General features: G+C 39.1%; 1 protein-coding gene across 8 annotated transcripts in view; it reads left to right on the top strand.

Moving 5' to 3' along the window:
• Positions 1 to 16,114, top strand: part of KIDINS220 (kinase D interacting substrate 220) — a 128,987-nt gene that overhangs the window by 989 nt on the left and 111,884 nt on the right. For all 8 annotated transcript variants that reach the window (XM_049904674.1, XM_049904672.1, XM_049904669.1 and 5 more), the window contains exons 2-3: positions 9,214 to 9,347; positions 15,555 to 15,653. In XM_049904674.1, coding sequence (XP_049760631.1) covers positions 9,240 to 9,347; positions 15,555 to 15,653 — 207 coding nt within the window. In that variant the 5' untranslated portion in view covers positions 9,214 to 9,239. The remainder of the gene's footprint in view (positions 1 to 9,213; positions 9,348 to 15,554; positions 15,654 to 16,114) is intronic.

Here is a 16,114-nt window from a genome sequence, read left to right as displayed (position 1 = left end):
TGCCACCACGTAGAAAACACTGAGGGCCAGACGTCTGCATTTTTTTTTTCAAAGCACCTTAGGGGATCAAGGTATGAAGCCAGGGTTGAAAAATGCTGCGGGAACGTTGTGTTCTTTGTTCTCCTCCATCTTTACTAGCGTGGACTACTTTCATCAGAATCATTTTGAGGTGCTTGTTAAAATGTCAGTTTCGGGGTCCCACCCCAGATCTACAGAATCAAATTCCCGGGAATAGGTTCTCAAATAATTCTGGACGCCCGCCAAGTTGAGAATCCTTGTTCTACAGCTACCTTTGTGTGAATGATTTCCAGGCCTGTTTTTCCAAATGCTGGGTAGGCTATTCCAACCCGGGTTTTTTTTAGCTCTTCAAATTAAGTCGCCTAAAGAACCCCACAACCCCATTCACCCATGTTGGGTGATGGGAGGGAGGGGGTGTTAACTCTACAGAGAAAAAGTCAACTTTCTGTTTTCTCAATGGCAATGCCATCTTCCAGCGACCTCCACTTGGCATCTAGTCATCTTTGACCTTTCCATCTCTAATTAGTCACATGGCTTCTTTTGTTTCTACATCCAGAATATCTCTTCTGGATATTTTGGTAGATCAAAAACAAGAGATTCTGTGTTGTTCAACTTAGTATTGCTCATTTGTTCTTAATTCCCCCCACCTGGTTGCCTCTCCCGTGGGCTCCCTGACTGGTATCCAGGGTTCTAATTTCTTTGTGTTTTCCAAGTTGGCCACTTAAACTGCTGGGAGATTAATTTTTCTAGGATACATGTATGAATGTTTCATCCTCTTTCTGCTCAAGAACTGTCGATTTCTCTACTTTATCTACTACTGTATCGTTCAGGGCTGTTTGAAGACAAAGAACAGAAACTTACTTTTTTAACCTCTGGGAAAAAGAGGCTTATGGGACTGAATGGGAATGAGAATCCAAAGCGGCTTTGCTTTCTGCATCTGTCTCAGGGGCCAAATTTATCCTCTTAATTATAAGGAGCCTTTTTCTCTGTTTATATCTTTTACGTTCTCTCCCTGCTGACTGGCTTTCTTAAAACTGAATCATTTGATGCACATCCTGTAATGACTGGCTCAGACTGTGGTTTCTAATTCCCAGTTCTGGAGAGGAATCTGATTGACTCAGCTTATGCCCATCCCTGGTTATGGCTGATGGTAGAGAACATGGCAGTTGGGGGTGGCAGGGGCTGTGAGCAGGCAAAGTCCTACAGAAGAGGCATCTTTAGTACACCCATGCAGTTATTCAGTTCGATACAGTTATTTATTATGTTTTCACTAGTTCAGGCCCTGTAATAGATTCTCCAGAATATAAGAAGGAAGGAGCCTTTATCTTCGAAGAAATGACAGGTTTAACCATTTTAACTTTCTAGCCTCAGCTTTCACTTTTTGCTAAACGTTCCATCTATACTTTTTCCGTGTAAATATCGCAAGTGAGTGGCCTTAACAAACAGAAATCTATTTTCTCCTAGTTTAGGAGCCTCGAAGTCCAAAATCAGGGAAAAGTCCAAAATCTAGGGGAGGGCTTTCTCTGTTGCCTAAGGTGGAAGATCCTTATCTCTTTTCAGCTTCTGTTCCTCGGTTCCTTGGTGGTCTTCATGGGTATGTATCTGCCTCTCCCTTGGTGCTTCCTTCTCTGAGCCTAATCTTTTTTTATATCTCAGAGGCAGTTGGCTTAAGATACACTTACTGATACGGTGTCATTAACATAACAAAGAAAGTCCTATACCCAAAAGGGATTACATCTCTAGGTATGCCTTGTTGAGTGCCGTCCAACTCATAGCGATCCCATGTGACAAGAGTAGAACAGTCCCATAGGGTTTTCTAGGCTGCAGTCTTTACTGGAGCAGACTGCCAGGTCTTTCTCCTGGAGAAATGCTGAGTGCATTCTAAGTACCAAACTGTTAGCTAGCAGTTAAGTGCTTAACCATTGTGCTGCGAGGGCTCCTTATCCACAGGCATAGGGGTTTAGAATTTACAACACATATTTTTGGGGGACACAATTCAATCTTTTGTTAGGTGCCGTCAAGTCGGTTCCGACTCACAGTGACACTGTGTACAACAGAACAAAACACTCCCTGATCTTATGCCATCCTCACAATTGTTGCTATGCTTGAGCCCATTGTTGCAGCCACTCTGTCAGTCCATCTTGTTGAGGGTCTTCCTCTTTTTTGCTGACCTTCTGTTTTACCAAGCATGATGCCCTTCTCCTGGGACTGGTCCTTCTTGACAACGTGTCCAAAGTATGTGAAACTAAGTCTCTCATTCTCTAAGGTGCATTCTGGCTGTACTTCTTCTAAGACAGATTTGTTCATTTTGGCAGTCCTGGGACATTCAATGTCCCATAATTGCCAACACCATAATTCAAATGCATTGATTCTTCGATTTTCCTTATTGTCCAGCTTTCACATGCATATGAGGTGACTGAAAACATCATTGCTTGGGTTAGGTGCACCCTTAGTCCTTAAGGTGACATCTTTGCTTTTTAACACTTTAAAGAGATCTTTTGGAGCAGATTTGCCCAATGTAATGTGTCCATTTGATTTCTTGACTGCTGCTTCCATGGGTGTTGATTATGAATCCAAGTAAAATGAAATTCTTGACAACTTCAGTCTTTCTCTGTTTATCAGGATGTCACTTATTGGTCGAGTTGTGAGGATTTTTGTTTTCTTTATTGTGAGGTATAATCCACCCTGAAAGCTGTAGTCTTTGATCTTCAACAGTGAATGCTTCAGGTCCTCATTTTCAGCAGCAAGGTTGTGTCATCTGCATATTGTAGGTTGTTAACGGGCCTTCCTCCAGTCCTGATGCCCTGTTCTTCATATAGTCCAGCTTCTCAGATTATTTGCTTAGCATGGAGATTGAATAAGTATGGTGAAAGGATACAACCCTGTCACACACCTTTCCTGACTTTAAACCACGCGGTATCCGTTTGTTCTGTTCAAACAACTGCCTTTTAGTCTAAGTACAGGTTCCTCATGAGCACAATTAAGTGTTCTGGAATTCCCATTCTTCGCAATGTTACCCATAATTTGTTACGGGATCCACACAGTCGAATGCCTTTGAGTATTCAGTAAAACACAGGTAAATACTTTTTGGTATTCTTTGCTTTCAGCTAGAGGGTATAGTTTACAATAAAATCCACCCTTTTTAGTGTACAGTTTTGAGTTTTGACCAGGGCTTCCAACTGGTTTGTTCAGTTCAAACCCCTGCAGGTAATTTGCATTTCTAACAAGTTCCCAGGCGGTGCTAATACTGCTGGTTAGAGGCTAGTTCTGAGAACTACTGGTAGAGCAGTCATTCTCACAATTTATTATACATGAGAATCACCTGGGGATCTTGTTAAACTGTAGGCTCTGATTCAGTGTATCTGGGGAGGAAATGAAAATTCTCAGCAGGGGTTGAGCCATAACAAACAGATTTGAAGCCCTGGTTTGTAACTACTACCACAATCAAGATATAGCCCAGGGGGTTAGCTCCCCAGATTCCCCTGTACCGCTTTGCCATCATCTCATGGATCACCTTAGATCCTGGCAACCTCTGATCTGTTTTCTGTCAGAGTTCCCCCCTCCCTGAGTGTCATTACAAGGAATTATATAGCATATTAGTTTCTGCCTTCTCTCCCCCGAACTTAGACTTCCATCCCACGTACGGTATACCTTTACCCCAATTAAGTTTTTAATTTCGATGAACTCCAGTTTATCTGCTTTTTCCTTATGTGGACCATGCTTTTAGTCTTATAGCAAAGAAATCGTTGCCTAATCCAGGATCACTGAGGTTGTCTCCTAGAAGTTTGATGCTTTTAGATTTTATGTCTAGGTTTATTTGGAGATAGTATCTGTATATGGTGCAAGGCGTGGATAGAGGTTTGTTTATTTGCATGTAGATGTCCAGTTGAGGTGCCCCGGTGTCACAGTGGTTAAGCACTCGGCCGCTAACCGAAACATTGGTGGTCCAAACCCACCCGGTGGCTCTGTTGTTGAAAGACTTGGCGATCTGCTCCCATAAAGACCATAGCCAAGAAGACCCTGTGGGTGGGACCGCTTTACTTTGTCCCATTGGGTCGCTATGAGTCAGAATCGACTTGATGGCACCTAACAACAACAGATGTCCAGTTGCAGTACTATTTGTAGAAGAGACTACTCTTTCTCCATTGAATTGTCTTTTCACCTTTTTTGACTCAAATGACATGCTGTGTGTGTGTGTGTGTGCGTATACACATGTAGTTTTTTTTTTTCTGGACTTTTTTTTTTTTTATTCAGTTCCACTGATGTCTATACTAAAAAAAACCAAACCCAGTGCCATCGAGTCGATTCTGACTCATAGCGACCCTATAGACAGAGTAGAACTGCCCCATTCAGTTTCCAAGGAGCGCCTGGTGGATTCGAACTGCCAACCCTTTGGTTAGCAGCCGTAGCACTTAACCACTATGCCACCAGGGATTTCCATTGATGTCTATACTATAGCTTTATAGTAAGTCTTGAAATCGGGTAATGGGGATCCTTCAACTTTGCTCTTTTTTAAAAAATTGTCATGGCTATTCCTAGTTCCTTTGCCTTTCCATATAAGTTGTAGAATTAGCTTGTTGGAATCTACAAAAAAAAAAAATCCTGTTAGGATTTTAATTGAGATTGTAACCTATAGCTAAATTTGGGGACTGTTGACATCTTAACAATATGGAATCTTTCAGTCTATAAATATGTTATATCTCTTTGTTTATTTAGGTCTTTTTGGATTTCTTTCATTAGAGTTTTGTAGTTTTCAGCATACTGATCTTTCGCGTATTTTGTTGGATTTGTACCTAAATAATTTCACAGTTTTTGGTGTGATTGTAATTGACACTTTTTTTCCTAAATTTTGACGTCAAATTATTCACTCCTAGTATATATATATATATTTCCTTAGTTTATAGCTGTTCCTGTCCTGGGTTGCTATGAGTTGGAATCAACTAAACAGCAGCAAGTTCGGGTTTTTTTTTTTTTTTTTTTGGTTGTGGGTGGCCCAAACGGTTAAGTATTCCACTACTAGCCAGAAGGTTGGTAGTTTGAACCCACCCAGAGGGCCTTGGCAGACGTGCCTGGTGATCGGCTCCCGAAAGGTCACAGCCTTAAAAACGAAACCCTGTGAAACAGTTCTGCTCTGCACACATGGGGTCGCCATGAGTTGGAATTGACTCGATGGCAACTAACAACAACAGTGTATAGGAAGGAGTCCCTGGGTGCTACACATGGTTAATATGCTCCGCAGCTAACTGAAAGGTTGGAGGTTTGAGTCTACCCAGAGGCACCTTGGAAGAAAGGGCTGGCAGTCTTCTTCTGAAGAAGCAGCCATTGAAAACTCAGTGGCGCACAGTGCCACTTTGACGTACATGGAGTTGCCATGAGTCAGAGTTGACTTGGTGGCAACTGGTTTATTATGTAGAAATACAGTTGAATTTTGTATATTGACATTATATCCTGTGATTCTGTGAAACTTGCTTATTCTAGAATTTTTTTTGTTTTTTGGGTAGATTCTTTGGTGGTGTCTACATAGACAGTTGTGCTGTGTATGAATAATTAAAAAAAAAAAAGCCCGTTGCCGTAGAGTCGATTTCAACTCACAGGGACCCTATCGGACAGAGCAGAACTGCCCCGTAGGGTTTCCAAGGAGCTCCTGGTGGATTTGAACTGCTGTCCTTTTGGTTAGCAGCCATAGGTGCTTAACTACTCTAGCATCAAGGTTTCTGGTACAGTGGGATTATATTTCTTCCTTTTGTTTGTAGGCCTTTGGCTTCCTTTTTTATTGTGATGGCTATGACTTCCAGTATTACGTTGAATAGCAGTGGCAGATTGGACATCCTCGTCTTGTTCCTTATTTTACGGGGAAGGTGTTCAGTCTTTCACTGTCAATATTAGCTGTAGGTTTTTTGTAGATACTGTGTCAAGTTCCCCTCTATTCTTTTCTGAGAGTTTTTTCTTTTTTTAAAAAATCGTTAATGAGTTTTGGATTTTGATGTATGCTTATGCTTTTTCTGCATCATTTGCTATGATCCCGTGATTTTTCTAATTTAGCCTGTTAATATGGTAGATTACACTGATTGATTTTTTAAAAATATTGAACCAGCCCCCTTGCATCCTGGAATAAACCTGTATTAGTTTCCTAGGGGGAACCCTGGTGGCGCAGTGGTTAAGAGGTCGGCTGCTCACCAAAAGGTTGGCTGCTTGAATCCGCCAGCCACTCCTTGGAAACCCTGTGGGGCAGTTCTGTTCTGCCCTATAGGGTCACAGTGAGTCAGAATTTACTGATAGTGGGGTGCAGGTAGTTTCCTAGGGAGGTCCTGCAGGGTACAAACAGTGTGTACTTGACTACTAACCAAAAAGTTGGCAGTTTGAACCCACCAAGTGGCACTGTGGAAGAAAGACCTAGCAATCTGCTTCCGTAAAGATTACAGCTGAGAAAACTCTATGTAGCAGTTCTACTCTGTAACACACGGGGTTGCCCTGAGAGGGAATGGACTCAACAGCAGTGGGTTTGGTTGGTTTTTAGAGATGCGTTTGTTTTATTTATTTTTTATTATTTTATATTCTATTTTGGGTTTTCTGAGCTTCTTGGATCTGTGGTTTGATGTCTTTCATTATTTTTGTATAGTTTTTAAGCAGCTATTTAAATACTTGACTTCAGATATTTTTCTGCTCTGGCTCTGTCTCGTTCTCTTCTGGAATTCCAGTTGCACGGATGGTATACCTTTTGAATGTCCCCCAGTCCTTGGATACTTTGTTCTATTCTATTTTTCAGCTCTCCTTTTTTTTTTCTGTTTTAGTTTGGGTCATTCCTTTTGACCCATCTTCAAGTTCTCTTCATTCTTCCTCCACGGGCTTAAGTCTGTTGGTGAAGAAAATACTGTGATCGTAGCTGTTTACTGAGTGAAAATTTAATCTTGTAGATACCACTGCTGTATCCCCAGAGCTGACAGAGTGGTGCTGAATAAATATTTGCTGACTGACTCAATGAAAAATCCTTTCTTAGGGGTGGACCTTGGTGTACTTCTCTGCAGATTGCAGCTCCAGCTCCATTCTTCCAAGGGCAAAGCTTTGGAATTATCCACAGCTCATTTCTATCTCTTGGACCCCCCCGTAGGCTATTAAAAAAAAAAAAAAAAGGCTATTAGCAATGGATAAAATGAAGTTCCTGCTCTTTTGGAACCTACATTCTAGTTGTGGCAGATAGTACACAAACAGTATGTTGTATTTCTGATGATAAATGCTATGGAGAACAATACAGCAGGGCTAGGAGGACGAGAGTGCTAGGAGTGTTGTGGAGTATATGTGGGGTTGCTGCTGTTTCATATCAGATGGTCAGGCTAGACTTTTCTAATAAAGTGGCCTGAAGGAAGGGAGAAAGTGATCCACGTGCATATCTGGTGGGAGAGAAATCTAGGCAGATGGAAATGCTAGAGCAGAGGCCCCAAGGTCAGACAGCAATTGGCACGTTCAGGCAACAGCAGGCAGTTAAGTGGGTGACGGGAGAGTGGTAGGAGATGAAGGTCAGAGATATAACAGGAGACCATTCAGTTATGGTCGTCTAGGCCCTGGTGGTGCAGTGGTTAAGACTTGGCTGCTAACCGAGAGTTGGCAGTTGAGATCCACCAGCCACTCCTTGGAAACCCTATGGGGGCAGTTCTACTCTGTCCTATAGGGTCTCTGTGAGTCAGAATCAACTCAATGGCAACAAGTTGGTTTTTGGTTAGGCCAAGTTAGAAATACTTGATTTTACTTTGAATGCTTTGAGGAGCCAGGAGAGGGTTTTGAGCAACGGAAGGATGTCCTCTGACTCGGTACTATTCCAACTGTGGGTATTCTGCCAGCAGCATCAGCATCACCTGGGAACTTGTTAAAGGTGTAAATTCAGGGGCCACAGTTTAGAGCTACAGAATCAGAATCTCTGAGGGTGGGGCCCAGAAATCGGTGTTTTACAAGCCTCCAGGTGATTTTGATGTATGTTAAAGTTTAAGAAATTCTGATCCAATTTAAGTTTTCAAAAGATCCCTGTGGCTGTGGCTGTGTTGTGGAGGATAAACTGTATGGAAGGCAAAGATGGAAGCCAGGAGGCTGGTTAGGAAGCTATCACGGGTAATCCAGATTAGAGGTGATGATGTTCGGAACAGGGTGGTAGTGATGGAGATGGCGAGTAGTAGCCAGCTATGAAATGTATTTTATATGTACAGCCAAAAGTATTTGCTGATACATTGATTGTAGGGTATGAGAGAAAGAGACAAATCATGCATAATTCCAAGATTTTGGGCCTCAAAAGGATGGAGCTGGAGCTGCCATTTCCTGAGATGGAGAAGACAACAGGAGAAGCAGTGGAGGACTGCCTTTTATTTGGTGGAAGGGGAAGTGAGGAAGCCTTGGGGTATGGACTGGGGTTCGGATTTCGGATGAGTTAAGATTAAGATAACCATGGGTCTTGAGAAGAGAGGGGTGGGTGGGCACTTTAATAGCCGAGCCATGGGTCATGTTTTTACTGCTCCCAGGGAGGTGTACAGGTATCCTCCGATTTTCGAAGTTCACTTTACTCCACTTCGCTTTTACGAAAGACCTACATTAGTACTGTTTTCACTAACCAAAAGAAATCCTAATAGGATTTTTGGTTTTTTGAAAAAAGGCAAAAAGCGGAGATAGTGTTCAGGGTTTGTTTTGCAGTGAGCCGTTAAAGAGGCAGCGCACACCCTGAGCAGCAAAGTGGTGTTGCCAAACTCCTTCCCTGGGAACTACAGTCAGCATCTCAGCATCAGGCTGCCATAGCTTTGAACTGCGTGAGCATTTGTGCTTTATCTCGATTTATTTTGTGCGTCTGTTGGTAAGATGTGTCCTAAGGTATCAGAAAAGGCTAAGAGAGCTCGTAAGGGTATTATGTGTTACTTGCTACGATTTGGTAGGTTACTTTTGGGGTCTGGGAGTGCTCAGAAGTTTTTCCCATATAAATGAATGGTAATTGTGTCTTCGCTTTATGCCATTTTGGCTTACGAAAGGTTTCATAGGAAACACTCTACTTTTGGATAGTGGGGGAAACCTGTACTTATACAAGTTTAAAAATGGTAATATATGTAGTAGTACTTGTTTTTTTTTTTCTAATCACAAATTAGTGATTTGTAACTAGAAACTTAGTAGTAGCTTTTTTCCTAATCACGAATTGCATGTATTTATCTCATTTACTTTTAACAGATACTGAAACAAAGCTTTCTGTGAAAATGTCAGTTCTGATATCCCAGAGTGTAATAAATTATGTAGAAGAAGAGAACATTCCTGCTCTGAAAGCTCTTCTTGAAAAATGCAAAGATGTAGATGAGAGAAATGAGGTAAGATCAAATTTCTAAACATGAACCTTTTTCACAAATAATTACTGACTGCCTATTCTGTGCAAGGCACTGTGCTACTGATAAAGGTAAGAGATACATAGTTCTTATGCTCAGTTGCATTGGGCATTACTTACATACTTCACGATTTAATAATTTCTTATAATTAAAAATATTTCAAATTTCATGTTTTTTAAATGCATTTTTAACTTATATAAATGCTTGGATATTGAATTTGTGACTTTATTGTACTCATGGAATAATCAGTATTCAAGAAGTCTGATTACTAATATTCAAAGTGCTTCTAGGAAGCATAAGAGAGTATCTAGACCCAATCTTCCTATAAATAGATTAACCAGATAAAATTAGGATTTTTTTTTTTTGAAATGTTTTCTTTCATGGTGCCCCAGCTGTCTCCTTGGTTGTTCATTTCATACACCTTAAGATTTTAAGTGCCATGTATCTTTCAGAGACAGTTAAATAGGTCCATGGGTTCTGTTTAATAAGCCAGAGAAGTGTATAGTTGCTGTTTTTGTTAAATTAGTTACTTCTGTTTAACAGTATGAGTAAATAATGAACAAACTGAAAATTATTGGCTGTGACAATTTAGAAACAAATAAACTTTTTGTATGAATTGTTTTAAGTGCAAAGTATGTGTGTGTTTTTTAAAACGTAAGGAAGATAACCCTGTTTCTTACAACTGTATTTTCAATACAACGGAATGTTTTTGCTTTTTGTTTTATCTGTGGATGAGATGAATGAGGAGTGACTTATGTTATCTAGCCATTCAAAATGTGTGTATGTGTGTGTGTACGTCTCTGTGTGTATGTAGACTTGTAAAGAATTTTATTTAGGAATGTTTTTAAAGCTGCCGAATCAACAATTATTACTTTAAAAAATATATATATATTTTTGGACGTGGCAGACCTAATTTCGTTGAACGTTAAACTCTCTCATTAAAGAAGTCTTGATACAAAAGTTTTATTACCGAATAATGTTGTTGTTGTGTGCCGTCAAGTCAATTCAGACTCATAGGTCATTTTTTAAAAAAAAAATTATCGTGTTCTAGATGAAAGGTTACACAGCACATTAGGTTCCCATTTAACAATTTTTATATACATTGTTCCAGACGTTGGTTAGAATTTTCATAATGTGTCAGCATTCTCATTATGTCCATTCTGTTTATTCTGTTTCCTTTGATCTAGCTTCCCTTTCCCTCCTTATCTTCTCATCTTTAGCTTTTGGGTAAATGTTGACCATTTGGTCTCATATAGTTGATTGTTTAAGAGAACACATTACTCAGAGGTGTTATAAGCCAATCTGTTATTTGGCTGAAAGGTGACCTCCAGAAATAGCTTTAGCCAAGTTGAAAGGGTATCTTAGGGTGATAGTCTTGGGGGTTCCTCTAGTTTCTTACTGGTATAGTAGGTCTGGGTTTTTTTAGGAATTAGAATTTTGTTCTACATTTTTCTCCCATTCTATCTGGGACCTTCTATTCTGTCCCTGGTCAGAATGGCCAGTAGTGGTAGCTGGACACCATCAAGTTCTAATCTCAGGTTAGAAGAGGCCATGGTTCGTGTGGGTTGTTAGTCCTATGGACTAGTTTCTTCTTTGAGCCTTTGATTTCCTTCGTTGTCTTTTGCTCCAGACAAGTAGAGACCAATAGTTGTATCTTAGATGAGCACTCCCAAGCTTTTAAGACCCCAGATCCTACTCACCAAACTAGTATGTAGAACATTATATTTATGAACTATGTTATGCCAGTTGACTAAGTAGTCCCACGAGACTGTGGTCCTAAGCCTTTTAACCGAGTAAACCAATCCTGTGAGTTGTTTGGATATGTCTAGGACATCTCCGTAACTGTGCCCCCGTGTGCTTTATTACATATATGCATATGTAGTGCACACTAACATGAATATACATATGCCTACAGGTAACACCTGTACATGAATGTGGGTTTACTTGCATATGCCTTCCTATAGCTAATGTTTTTTTTTGAGTATTAATTATGCACTGTGGTATTTTGTGTATCTCAGCTCATTTAATTTGCAGAACAGCTCTATAAAAAATAATACTGAATTACAGGTAATTCCTCAGTTTCCTATCTAAGATATTATCTGGTGGAGTCCAAATTTAAACCCTGTTCTTTTTGACTTCAAGCAGACTATAATCTGTTTATACTCTACTGCCTTACTTTGAGTCTTCAGAATAAAGTTCATTTAATTACAATGCCTGTATTTGCAATGGCTCTATAATTGAACAAAATGTATTTTGGTTAATTAACTTAATTATACCCTTCTATTTATTTATTTTTATCATTACAAATAGTCAGGAAATGTTATAACTAGATAAGGAATAAAATTTATAATTGGAGGTTTGTTCATTGTTATAAAAGAATTATAGAAGTAGTTACTTTTTAGTATTTGTTAGCATATTTGGTATAATTAAGTGATTTTTTTTTTTAAAGTAAACTTAAAAAGATTTAAGTTTTGCTTCGTAGACCTTAGGGAATATTGAGAAAGTAGCTTCATTGAAGGGAGAAATATATCACATCAATAAGCATAAAATTATATTAGTTTTATTGCTATGAAGAGTGAAGCATATTTGATAAGGGCTTAGCTTGGCATCATGCATAACGTACTAAATGAATATTAATTATTATATCTAGTTTAACACTGTACCAATTTTAAGTTGCAATTTTACAGTAATTTGGAACTATCTAGGATTGTTCTATTATGGCTGAACGTGAAGGTCAAGGATAAAATAGCTTTGTCAATACCTTTTTTTAGCCTCTTGATTCTATAACTTTGGATAAAATTGCACTTTTATAGAAATATTAAAGCCATTTGGATTTCCCCCTCCCCCTTTTTTGCTTCTATAACTGTTTAATGTTTTTAGGTTGTCAGTGTAGTCACTAAATTGATTAAGCAAGAACTATTAGAATGGATAGGATCTATTTTGTTAAAAGACTCAGTTTATAAAGGTGACTACTCTTTTATCTTTGAAGATCTAATAAAACTTCATGGTGACTTTTCTCGAAAATCATTTGTCTTATTTGGTAGTGTGGCTTTAAAAGGTCTATCACTTAAGAATTGCATTCGACTACAAGTAACAGCTCCTGAAGTAGTGGCTTAGACAAATTGAGGATTTTAGTTTTCTCACATGACAAGCTGAAGGAGCCATTCCAAGATGGATGTGGTAGTGTGGAAAGAAAAATTTAACCAGTGAGTTAGACTTAACAGGGTTTATTGAGTAATAAGCTATTGGAGAACATGGAGCATTAAACCCCAAGATGGGAAGGGACTCGTTCAGGCAGTGCACATGCAGGGTTTTTAACAGCAGTTAGGGGTTTCCAGTAGGGAGGTTACAGTGACTGACTCTTAGGTATGTTGTTAATTGAAAGAAGGGTCTTAAAGCAGTGGTCTTTCTGTCATTGTTTTGTAATATACTTGTCTGTTTTTTTAATATGGTGAGTCAGAAACACCCTTCATTGTCCAGCTGTTTTCTGGCAACGTTCCTGCATTAGAATGTTTTGAAAAACACCCTGTCCTCTCAAGATTTGTACCTGGTACAAGTGGCCATCTTGATTTATTGTTCTCAGAAAGGTTTACACCTGGCACGGACAGCCATTCATTTTAGTTCAATATTTAACAGTGGCTTCATAATATAAAAAAAAAAAAAATTTTTTTTTTTTTTTCCATAATATCATGAAGGACCCAGGCACCTTCCTCCTGGCCACTCCTCACTATGTGCCTTTTACTTCACATCAACCATCTGGATACAACTCCAGCGTTGTATCTACATATGAGGCCAAAAGAAGAAAAAAGGCACAGGCCAGCTGAGTTGGTCCCCTTAAAGAGCTTTCCTGGGAGACCTAGCCAGTGACTTCAGCCTAAGCCAGAGCAGTGTCACATGATGATATCTAGCTGCAAGTGAGTCTGAAAAATAAGGAATTTTTTTTTTTAAGCTAGGTACAATGCCACCCTCAACAAAATCATGTCCCTCTGGTTATTGGATAGGCAGCTACCAATTTATGCAAGACAAAATTATGGCTATTCAAGTGTTTTGTTTGGCTTGTTTCTAGTTAATCAAGTTTATGTTGTCTTATTTGTGTTGTAGGTAATAGTACCACATTTACATTATTTGTCAAATATTCTAGAAACATCTATCTGGTGGTCAGGCTTCTGACTGTGAACTACCTGAAATGCAACTGGAACTGCAGAAAGTTAACAGAAAAGTTCTCTGAGTCTTTGGAATTACTGTTTTGAAAGCTATGAAGTAAAAGTCATGTATCCTCGGGGCTGCAGATTCAGAATTTATTGGCTTTAATTTTTTTATTAGACCAATGGCCTTGATATCTTACTTTTTATCACAGTCAGTGAGAAGGGACAAGGATGTTGTAGAAGGTATGCCAACAGAAGTTAGAGCTGACAGGCGTGCATGGTGTGATAACTGATGGTCATAGTTACGACTCAGAATCATGAATACAATGTCTAAGGTAATTGGTTTAAGAAGGTAGCAGTGTATGCATTGCTTTTTAGAGTGATGATAGTCGTGAAAGTTATAATCAGATTTGATGCTTAAAGGAGAAGCTTTTTCGCCGGTTTGCATGTAATACTCTGCGTAATAACCTCATTCTCTAAGGACCCTGATTGAATGACAGGTGACTATAATATTTAGGATACATCGTTATATACAAATGTCTGTATTTAGTGTGATTATTCTTGGTACTTCATTTAAACCAGATTTGTGTTTAACACTTGTGCTATTCTTATAACAGCATCATCATATTTTGCCAGTTATTACAATAATTTGCTTGTTTGTGTATTATATTTGAGACTGCCTGCTCATTTACTCAACAAATATTTGAGTGCCTGTGTGGCAACCATTGTCGCTCATACTGGAGGTAACGGTATGAAACAAATCAACAAAGATATGCTTCCACCCTCATGGAGTTTTAGGCCTTTAGGGGAAATAGACAATAATCAGTTAATTACACAAATGAAAATGTAATTATAAACAAAGATTAGTGTAGTAAGGGAAACTTACAGGGGATCAGTGAGGGAGAGGCTCTTTGATTCAAAAGCAGACGGGTGGGTGGTAATTATTTGGATGGTGCGAGGGACACATTTGTCTGAGGACCTGAGGTGGGAAAGAGCATGAGGCTGCATTAGTGGAGAGGAAACGGCACCGGGCAAGGCTGAGAGGTAGGTGCTGTGGCCTCTCCGCCACTCACCACTCAGGGCTTTTGTCAGCCATGGTAAAGATTTTGGTTCTTATCCAAAAGAACCCTGGGAAACCTTTGAAGAGTTTAAAACAGAGGAATGATGTGATCAGATTGGCATTAAAAAAAAAGTGCATATTTTCCCCCACACTGATATACAGGCAACAGGTAGATGCTTAAATAAGTATTTGCCTAATTAAACTTAATTTTGGTGTAAAGTTTTTCTTATATACCTGAGTATGTTTTAGTACCTTAAATATCATCACAGTTTAACCCTGTGCTTCCTAACCTGATTCATGTCATGGCAGACACAGAGAATGAGAATGTTTGTACTGCCCTCTGGGGTAAATGGACAAGCCTTGCCCCTGGAGGGGACTTGCCCCACTGTGTCCAGGGCTGAGGGGTCACTGTCTCTGAACTCCTGTCACTCATTCTTGGCACACAGGCTGAGAAACCCGGATTTGACTAACAGGGCTTTAGGTTTAATCAATGACCGTTGTAAGGGAAGGCTTGAAGACTATGTGTATTGTGTGTAACACCTGTGTTGTTCTTGTTTTTTGTCTCCAGTTCTGTCTTAGATAAAAATCTTATAGGAACAATTAAAAACCACATTCTATATTGTAGTCTACCTGTGTTGTTAGAAAGTTTGATTACCATAGGTATCCTGAGATTTTTAAATGCATTGCCGTGATTACGTCCCAGATCCTGGTATTGTATATGGTTACTTATTTTGAGTGAAAATTGCCCTGCCACTAACAGATTACTGATGCTGCAGAGCTGTGGTAAGAAAAATTATGTTTCATTTTCTCTTTGGCTTTTAAATTATTAGTATGAAAACTTAAGGTTTCAAAACTGTTTCTAAATTAGTAAACAGAACTAGTGCTTAGCATTCCTTCATGAAATTGTACGTGTCATATATTTACCTGTGGTGTTTTGGTAAAAGTACAGCATCTTGACAAGTTACCTGTGCCTCTTATATTCTCTAGTGTGGCCAGACTCCGTTGATGATAGCTGCTGAACAAGGCAACCTGGAAATAGTGAAAGAATTAATTAAGAATGGAGCTAATTGCAATCTGGAAGATTTGGTATATATTAAAATAATTTACTTCTTTGTCTTTTTCTTTTCATCAGCTTTGCTACTTCTTTATTTATAAGAAGTAATTCAGAAGTAATAGATTACAAAGTATGCTTTCAGATCTGTCTCAGCTTTGCCTAATGTGCTAAATCACCTTTTAAAGGGTTAATGCAAGAGAGAAATTTCTACTTTTACAGCAGGGTTTCAACTCTTCATGTTTTTTATATATATAGATGGCATTGGCTGAATAGGGAGCACATATACATAAAATTAAGTGCCTGTCTAGAAAATCTCTCTATCTCTATGTCCTGTTGTTAAATAACTTCTCATAATGGTAACTTAGTATAAATATCGTTATATATGATAATGTCCGGAAAGATGTGTTCCCTTCTGATACCACTTCTGAGTGATAAATCACTGTTCTAAGGGGCTTATGTTGCTTCTCATTTTCCTGGAATTTTTTTAGAAGGC

This window comes from Elephas maximus, chromosome 12, assembly GCF_024166365.1.
Source record: "Elephas maximus indicus isolate mEleMax1 chromosome 12, mEleMax1 primary haplotype, whole genome shotgun sequence".
Lineage (NCBI taxonomy): Eukaryota > Metazoa > Chordata > Mammalia > Proboscidea > Elephantidae > Elephas > Elephas maximus.
The sequence above is the reverse complement of the archived record's forward strand: the minus strand, read 5'-3'. Positions and strand labels throughout refer to the sequence as shown.